Raw genomic sequence first — 9,803 nt, 5'->3', positions numbered from 1 at the left:
ACGCTCTCAGGACCAGACCTGGAATGCCATCTGGACAAGCTACTTTCTGAACTGAGACCTGAGCTGAGATCAGTGCTCTCCTCACCTCATCTATAGCTAGTATGAGTGCTGGCTCATCCTTATGGCAAGTGATTGATTGGATTCCTTGCCATATGTCTTGGGGATGTAAGCTGGCATTGAAGAAGGCTACAGTTTTTGTGCCGTTCTTGTGTTTTGCAGCCCTGACACCAGCCTTTAGGTTGTGTCTGACAGCTTTAAGTTCTTCACTGTTGCTAGATTTGAGAGCTGCATCATGTGCTTTCAGCAGACTGCAGAGTCTGTTTAACTACGTAAGAAACTGTGTTATATTTTGCCCAGCGTTAGGTTGAGCGCTGCTCTTGCCCAGACTGGTTTAAGGTCAGAAATGATAGTTTAGTTGATTTACTCTTGTGCTGAACAGACTTGTGATTTTAACTGTTGATTATTTGTTCTACCTGTAACAGCAGCTAATACTTCACAATAATGCATCATGTTCTCTGTTTCTCTCCTACTTTAGTGCTGATTGTGCTCTTCCACTGTGGACAAACTCAAGGTAAATCATTGCACAAACATCTACTGGATTAGTTAATTAGCTCTCATGTAAACTTCCATACACATCTTATTCTTCACATTTAATACACAATCATTTCTACAACTAGCTATGAGAACACTGAGGTCTTGCCATTGGTAGTTTCTGAAGGTTTGTGTTTTTTTTCCTCATAACTTTAATTATGATGTAGAAACAGCTCTGTGATGTGTTGAATATTTCATATGTATTTACGGGAGTTTTCCTCAAAAAGCACACAATCCTGGGAGGAGATAATTATTATTATAAGGTACTAATTTCAGATTTACTAAGGCTGATAGTAAATATTGAGTGTGCACTGTTTAATGCCTGAGAAAAGCTGGATTACTTTTGGGAATAATGTATCTGCTGTTGTTGTTACTGAGAGGGAGAAAAGAGAGATTTTATCACAAATGTTTATTTATATAAATTAGTTTATCATTGAAGAAATCAAATGTGAACATTTTGTGAACACTTGAAATGTTATATTATTAAAAACCTTTCAGTGAAACAGGTATTAGACATTTCCTAATTCTGTAGGTGTATTTTACACCTGTCAAAGTGTCTTAAATGAGTAGTTTGACATGATTAATCACTTCCTTTAGATTATTTTACAATAGGAGATACTTGGGTAACATTGCTAACAAACACTGAACAGCAGACTGTCACCAATCTCATCTCCATAAATACATGCCCAAAAACCCCTCTCAACAAGCCAAAAATGCATCCAGATCTTCATTTGTTTTGCGAATTATTGTGAATTCTTTGTGAATTCTTAAACACACAGAGGCACCATAAAGTAACTTAGCAGAGAAACTAAACTGCACTTGGAAAATAAAAACAGTATTTGATTATGATTTTGACAACCACGTTTTCATCACAAATGAGCCTCAACCGTACATGTGTTTGAAGCTGAGCTCATAAAGAAATGCGTCAGGTGGATGCTGGACCCACCAGTGACTCGCTGGACACACCTGCAACTCCTCACATGTCAGGCATTGGTGGTACTTGTGGTGAGTGCCAGGTGATGCAGACTGAGGTAGCATGTCTCTGTTGTGTGGGTAGGAGCTACAGATGTCAGCAACATTTATCATGCTTGTTAGATGCATATGACATGAGAGTGAGCACAAAATGGACAGTGAAGATCTGTAGAAATGTATTTGGAGCACCTGCAGATTTTAGAAAATCCTGTTTGAGACCTTCATTGTAATCGTCAGGTGAAAAATGATCACTGCACTGAAATTTTGCTCAATACTTTTACTGAACAGCTCTCTTGCTGGTTTGTGGTTCTCTGCCAAACGCCACAGTTTGCATGTTTCTGCATCATCAGGGAATCAGTGGTAACATATCAGACTACATCTAGATTTCTTTGTTCTGTTTACTGTTTATACAAAATGGAACAAAACACCTCATTTTCTCAGCTTTATCATTATTCAAGATGCAACTTCTAGCTAACTGTCTCACAGTTATGAAGCCTCGCTATGCTGAAAAAACAGCATCATTCCTGCATAGTATGTTTTAAAGTTCCTTGCAGTCCAGTTTGAAAATGGAATAGTGCTACAAATTGGGACGTTAGGCAGATGTTAATGTAGTTCCAGTTTTAGCTTTAATTTTTAAAAATAATGTAATTTTACCTTTTTTGGTTTGTTTATGTAGCTTTATGTTAGAATTTTATAGGAAATCAAATAAGATTCTGGCATATATTTACCCAGACAAGTTTGGTGACCAATTCCAATGTTAACCTAGCACTTCCCGCTATAAACTAAAGAAGCACATCTCAGATTTTAAACAGGTCTTATCGACTGCATCTGGGGTGAGTGGTAAATAATTTTAATTAGATTTTTCATTGAACTTTTCCTTTAAGAACAAATTTTGTCTGAATAATGAATCAACGGTTTTCTTTCCAAAACTCTTTTGGCTCTGCAATCACTGCATTACTAAAGCTACTTGTTACATGATCACGAGACAAAATCATACAGTTCCCAATGGAGCAGGAATTTTAAATGTTCTCAGCACGATACTCAAGTTCAGCTCATCCCACCAGCTGATAACAAACTTGTGTTTCAAAACAGGAAGTTAAAATAGTTACTGTCTTATTTTTTATTTATTATGTCAAAATAATACAATTTTCTCAGAGTAATAATTGTTCTTTAGTTATTAGTCATTACTAGACCTACTAAATCAAAATCTCAAGAAAATAAGTCTTCATTTCAAATTCATTAAAGTTAGAACTAAAATCGTTTTGACTACATCTCAAGCAACACACTAGTGTTATAGTCAGGATTATTAGAGGTGAGTCTGAATCAAGACCAGGACTTAGTAGTGGTCAAGATTAAGCCAAGACTGAGACCAGATTAAGACTTTTTTCAGAATATAAAAATAAAAAGAAGAAAAGGGAATAAAAACTGAAATCAGTGTGTTCTTGATTTTATATTCATTATTGTCCATTACACATGATATATATTAATAAGTGCTAATACATTTCATAAGACATTTTGTAAAATAGAAAATTAAATAATATATTGTTTATATAATAATAAAATATTATACAATATAATTATATATTAGTATTTGTCTAGAAGTAAATGATGGTGAGGTTCTTTTTCTGTAAAATGTATTCAAAATCACCACCTAAAGCCACCTGAATATAAACCAAACAACAAACATCATTTTTGTTATTAAATGAAAACAGTAATAACAACTTTCTGATTTGCAAAAGTGCAAAATTGCAAAAGTCTCCACTTCCTTTGTTTTTGTTTCTACGTCCATCAAACTTTCAGCTCAGGCTGACTTGTAACAGACTAAAAGGTGTTTCGTAACGATTGAGAACTGGCGCTTCTCACGTAGCAACGACGTTTCGCCGAGCGAGTAGCGAACGAAAAAGGAAAAGAGAAAGACAGACGAACATTTGGAGATGAATGGACTTATTCGCGTTTATAAGCAGCGCAGTTGATTTCCTGGTATGGAAACGAGATACTGTCAAACACTAACTAAAACGTTGCGAAGATGAAGTCGCTTCTCTTTCTAATTTTCCCATTCCACCTTAAATCGTGCCGCATTAACATTCAACGCCGCAGTCAGACTTTAAGGTGGAACGGGAAAGTTCAGCAAGAAGCTGGCCAGTGAGAAGCGACGGAAGAAAAGCGGCTATAGCTAAAGCTTAAAGCAGAGCACAGCAAGTCCGCGTTTTCGTTTATATTGTTTAACCTATACTAGGACATCAGCACATACTGGACAATAAATGTTGCGGCTCCCAAGGTGGTTTGATTTTTGTTGAAAGGACAAAATGGCTCTTCTTATCATTAGTGTTGTGACTCCTGGTCTAACCTGGCTTTAATGCAGAGGGGGCCGGTCAGATTTCTCGCTCATCCAGTGGTGTTTTTGTTATGTGCCGCCACAGACTGTCCAGGCGCTGCACATACCCACTTCCAAGTTCCGCCTTTTGCGTTCCGTCAACATTACATATACGTTATAAATGAAATATTTAGAAAATCGATTTTTGACTTTTGTGAATCGATTCAGAATTGTCCACATCTGCATCGTGATGCATCTAAGAATCAATTTTTTCCCGCACCCCTAGTTTTAATACTGAGCTGTGAGTGAGTTTCCCACAGAGTTTAAGCCAAAACCTTTTCAGCTTCAGGAATGATACAAAAATGACAAAAACATCCAGATGATTCGGACACATAAGTGATTGTCAGGCATTATATTTTCTTCAGTTACACTTTACACAATTTCTTAGTCTAATAATTCTGATTAATTTACTGCTACCACTTTTCTTTTCTCCAATCTGTTTCCTCTGTAATGATGACTGAAACAGAGGTGTGAAGGTATCATGTGTGGATGAGCTTAATAAGTTAAACTTTCTCCAAAATATAATGATGTATTTGCTACATTAGAAACATTTCAGTTTTGTTGGAGACGTTACATTCTTGTATGTCTCATCATAAGTTAATTCTGCTGTTTGTGTTAAACATTAAGCCAACATTAAAGTTACATTTCTAAATAACATAAAGCTGATTGTCTAAATTCTCTCAACTGAACTTTGTTCTTCATCAACAGTAAAAGTCAGACCTACAATCACCTCAAACCATGAAGGAGCTGTACTGACAGGAAACACAGTGACTCTGTACTGTAAACTCCCTCAGTCTGCTGGATGGACGTTTTATTGGTCCAAACACACACAGAACTCTGAGAAGGAGACCATCACCAACGTCTACACCATCAGCTCAGTTAGTCTCTCTGATGGAGGTCAGTACTGGTGCAGAGCTGGCAGAGGAAACCCAGTCTACTACACACACTACAGTGATGCACTCTGGGTAAACGTTACTGGTGAGTAAGTGATTTTCACTCAGTCATATTTTATAGTGCTGAGAGTTAACAGCAGAGGTAGGACTAAATCATTTATATTACAGTTACACCTACATAAAGGCATCATAAATCTGAAAGTCCATTTATATAGTAGTTTGGTTCAGTTCATCCAGACCAAAGCAGAAAATGATACATTGTTCAGTTCTAGTTCTGGTTCACACTGTTCATACTGACACATTGGACATCAAGCCATAAAATGCAATCAAAAAAAGATTGTATGACATACATTTGTTGAAAATAACTGCAATAAGATCCAACAAACCCTCTTAAGCATGTTGTACTCTGATCTAACATAGCTTGTGGGTTTTATAAATGTCTTGTGATGTTCTAAAGAAATCTACTACAGGAGGTGGTGCCTCGGTTTAAAAATTAAACAATTTTTTCTATAATGTCTTTTTCTGTCGCATGTAACTAAAAAGGCAGAGAAGAGGTGATGGTTCATTTGGTGTTTGGTCTGTTTTGTGGTCATATTTTAAACAAAATGCACCACAGTTTGGTTAGAATTGCATTGATCTGCTCAGAGGACCTGTACCAGAGTCTGAATGGCAGTGTTCTCACTTGTTTTCTATCTAACTGCATTAACAGAGTAGTCACATCAGGATGTGAGCCACACGATAAAAACACAGTTGATTTTCCTAAAGTTTGATGTATTTCCAAGAGAAAAATAGCCTCAGGGAGGATCTCTGAGCTAGCCGAGTGTTTCACCCAATTACAGGTGTGGGTGATGAAACATGATATTATTCACTATTTTTTTTCCCCTGCCCTTTGGTGCACAGTAACATAGTTAAAAACCAGAAGACGTTTTAGAGGCAGGCAAAGGTCAGTAAACTTTGATGGACATTTACAAGAAAATAAGATAAGATAAGTTAGAACTGTCACCTCACAGCAAGAAGGGCCAGAGTTCAGTTCCCTGGTTTGGCGACCAGGGTCCTTTCTGAGTGGAGTCTGTGTGTTGCATTGTGTCTACTTTTGGGGAGGGTTAGTGCAGGTTTGGGAATCTGGAGTTGGTGGATTATTTTTGGTTGAAGCTACATGAAAACAATGAGAACAAACAAATTTTAATACATCATGCAACACCTTGAGAAGGAGCATAGACATTTATGGGTAGGGGGGCTAAGACTGGGGTCAGAAGAATTTTTTAATGGCTGTTCCTTATGGACTTTTATAGGAGCAACAGCCAGAAAATGTATGAAAATGGCTATTTGGTCAAAGTGGCACATGGTAGATTTGGCTTTTTGTAGTTTGTATTAAGCTCAGAGCTTAGTAAGCCGTGATCTCGTTTCCATGCCTTACTAAGTCGTGGCCATGACTTAATCATCTCATTCCCACGCCTTACTAAGTCGTGGCCACACATTAGGATCTCGTTCCCACATGTTAATAAGGCGTGGCCACGCATTATTTTTATTTATACAGGATGTCACCAGCGGGGCTCTATACTGATGAGAAAATGAAGACTTGCTTGTCTAACAAAGTTGCTGCTAGTGTTCTTAGAACAGTGGACTGACCACCACAGACCTCAACCTCACTGAATCTGTGTGGGATTATTTGGATTTTGAGAAGCAGAAAATGAAACTTCTAAGACGGTGTATTCTTCTGTTAATAAATGAATAACATAACATGAAAAATAAATGACTGAAAGACAGACTCTCACTCTTGCAGAGAACTGTGCAAGATTAATAATTTAATCTCAGATCTTCGGCTCTTATTTCAATAACAGTGTTGGGAACTGTGATTTTGTTACAGACAGCACTAAAGCTGTGGTGTCCATAAAGCCTGATAAACAGGTGTTTAAAGGAGAGGCGGTCACTCTGAGATGTGACATACAGGCAGGAGGAGACACTGAGTGGACTTACAGCTGGTATAAAGATGACCGTTTGTCCTCAAACAGAAGAACACAGGAGTTCACAATCAGCTCTGTTACAGAGTCTAACGGTGGTAAATACACCTGCAGAGGAGAAAGAAAACATGACTCTCAGAGCTCAGAGATCAGTGATGCTGTTACACTGACTGTGTCTGGTGAGTCTGTGGATTTGTTTTAATATTCTCATTAATTATACTGTATGTAATGATCTTATCACTGTGTATAAACTTGATTTAGTCTATTCTCCATGTTCTCTCTGTCAGATGTAGCTCAGGCAGTATTGAGTGTGTCTCCACAGAGCTGGCTGACTGAAGGAGACTCAGTGACTCTAAGCTGTGAGGTTACAGGCTCTTCTACAGGCTGGACATTCAGCTGGTACAGAGCTGTTCTCTACAGACAAGGCTTACAACAAATAAGAGACGTTCATGGCAATGTTCTGTATCATGTAGAGCTCCTGTCAGACAGCAGAAGAGAAGCTGGAGGCTCCTACACTCTCAGTCCTGCTGCTCTAAATCACACAGGAGTTTATGTGTGCAGAGCAGAGAGAGGAGAACCAGCCTATCAGACACAGTACAGCACTCCACAGACACTATGGATCACTGGTGAGGAGATACAGAAATGAATTAGGTTGTTTATATATATGTTGTATTCATCAAAACGATTCTTTTAGTGAACAGTATATTTGTTTAGCATTAGTATTGATCAACATGCTACATGTGTATCTTGTGTGCATGTTCAGGTTCATCTCCTCCAGCCTCTCTGATCATCAGTCCCAGCAGAACTCAACACTTTAGTGCTGGCTCTCTCTCACTGAGCTGTGAGGGACAGAGTGACTCTACTGGATGGAGAGTGAGACGATACACACACAGTGGGGAGGTGTCAGATTGTTCATCAGTTACAGGATCTACATGCAACATCAGCTCCCTCTACACATCCCTCACTGGAGTTTACTGGTGTCAGTCTGAATCTGGAGGAGGAAGTGATCCTCTCAACATCACAGTGCACAGTGAGTCTCCATTACTCTTAGCAAGAATAGGGGTTCAATATGGCACTTATATTAAAGCTATTTAATTAATTAATTCTTAAAAAATGTGAATACTTTCATACTAGATTAACACTTCAATATGGGAGGACATTATAAAGCCCTTATTCTTATGACGTCTATTAACAATCTTGTGCACTATCATTGCCTGAGTAATGGGTCTATATGAAATGCACTTATTAATGAACTCTGTGATAAAATACATAATTAGTTACACTGTGTCCCATCAGAATTGTTTATTTTTGTTTCTTTTTAGAACAATAGTTTAGTGTTTCCTTTAGTTCTTAGTAAATTACCAACCTCAAACTAAAGAACTGACCTCCTACTTTAAAGTACAATTTCTATTTAAAATGTAAACCTAAGAAGTTGTTACTTCACTCATTACTCTCTCCTACAGATGGTGATGTGATTCTGGATAGTCCTGTCCATCCTGTGTCTGAGGGAGTTTCTCTGACTCTCCGCTGTTTATTTCGCTCCACAAAGTCCTCAAACCTCACAGCTGATTTCTATAAAGATGGATCACTGCTCCAGACCCAGACTACAGGAGAGATGATCATCCGTACTGTCTCAAAGTCAGATGAAGGTCTCTACCACTGTAAACACCCAGAGAAAGGAGAGTCACCAAAGGGCTCTCAGTCAGAGGTGAGAATGCAGTTTCATGTTATTTAATTCTTTTTATAACTCTACAATACACACACTGTAAATACAAATTCATTGTTTCTTTTTCCAGCTTCAAGTTCTGAAACTGGATCTGGAATGGTAGCAGTGTCAGTGGGACTGAGTCTAACCTTGCTCCTCATTATCATACTTGGCCTGATTTGCTGTTGCAAGAAGAACAAAGGTTTGAAAACACACTTTGTCTGTCCTGTATCAGTTTATGCAGCTGACTAAAGACAGATTTCTGTGAGCTGTGCTGTTTGTACTGTAGCTGATATAAAAATATAGTTTGTGTCTCTTATTCAAAGATGTATTTTAGCTTCAACAAATGCCTGTAAGTGAAAAAGCATATAAGCTATGTTTTTACTTTCACTGTGGAGCTGCAGGATCTCTGTCTCCCTCTACTGGAAATCAGCAGAACACCCAACAAAGCTGCAGTCTGTCATGGTCTGGGGGGTCTCTCTCAGGAAACCCACCACTGCAGGCTGTTCAGTTTGCGTCAGTGTATTCAAAAGTGTGGGCACCCTTGGCCAAGTTACATATTTTGTTGTTTTTTGAATAAAAAGATGTTAACCCAACCTATAGTAATAATAATAGTAATAATAATAATAAGAAGAATAATAAGAATAATAATTAGTACATTTATTTATAGTGCACTTTTCATACCAGTGGCAGCTCAAAGTGCTTTACAGACAGGTGATAACGTTTTAAAGTAATAGATTTTCTTCTATTATACACTCTCAGAAAAAAGGTACAAAACAAAAAAGGTCACTGGGGTGATACCCTCAAGTGTACATCTCAGTACCTTTAGTCAGGGAATGTTTTGTTCTGTTTTAAAACATTAGGTTATGAAAAGGTACAAATACATACTTCTCACCTGGAAAAACTTATTTAAGATTCACAGTTGGACCATAAAACCACTGTTGTACCTTTGAGGGAACATTTACACTGTTTGTACCCTGATGAACTAAAATGCATCTGCACAGAACCTTTATTTCTAACAGTGTAGTTACTGTGAGTGTAAGTCTCTTTCAGATAATCTGAGCTCTCTCTGGTTCCCCTGTAATATAAACACAGCATGAAGCTTAAAAAGATTTCAGAGCTTTATTAAAACGTAGACTTGATCTCCAGATGACAGTATGTTCTGAGTCAGTAAGTGAAGGTGGAAGCTGAGTGTGTTTAAAATACAAGTGATTGTTTTTCTTGCAAAACAAATTTCTGCAGATTTGTGTTGAGGAGGATTTAACTGCCTTCCTTCTTCACTCATGATGTACAGAAAGATTCAGACT

General features: G+C 37.8%; 1 protein-coding gene across 1 annotated transcript in view; it reads left to right on the top strand.

Moving 5' to 3' along the window:
* The first annotated feature begins 1,511 nt into the window (after nt 1-1,511).
* LOC118802030 (sialoadhesin-like) overlaps nt 1,512-9,803 on the top strand; it is a 35,940-nt gene continuing 27,648 nt past the window's right edge. Inside the window, exons 1-3 of the mRNA XM_036562479.1 lie at nt 1,512-1,596; nt 4,646-4,915; nt 6,698-6,970. Of these exons, the coding sequence (XP_036418372.1) occupies nt 1,512-1,596; nt 4,646-4,915; nt 6,698-6,970 (628 nt within the window). The remainder of the gene's footprint in view (nt 1,597-4,645; nt 4,916-6,697; nt 6,971-9,803) is intronic.

The sequence above is a fragment of the Colossoma macropomum genome, unplaced genomic scaffold (genome assembly GCF_904425465.1).
Source record: "Colossoma macropomum unplaced genomic scaffold, Colossoma_macropomum, whole genome shotgun sequence".
NCBI lineage: Eukaryota > Metazoa > Chordata > Actinopteri > Characiformes > Serrasalmidae > Colossoma > Colossoma macropomum.
Note: the sequence above shows the minus strand (reverse complement) of the source record. Positions and strands in the feature narration are given on the sequence as shown.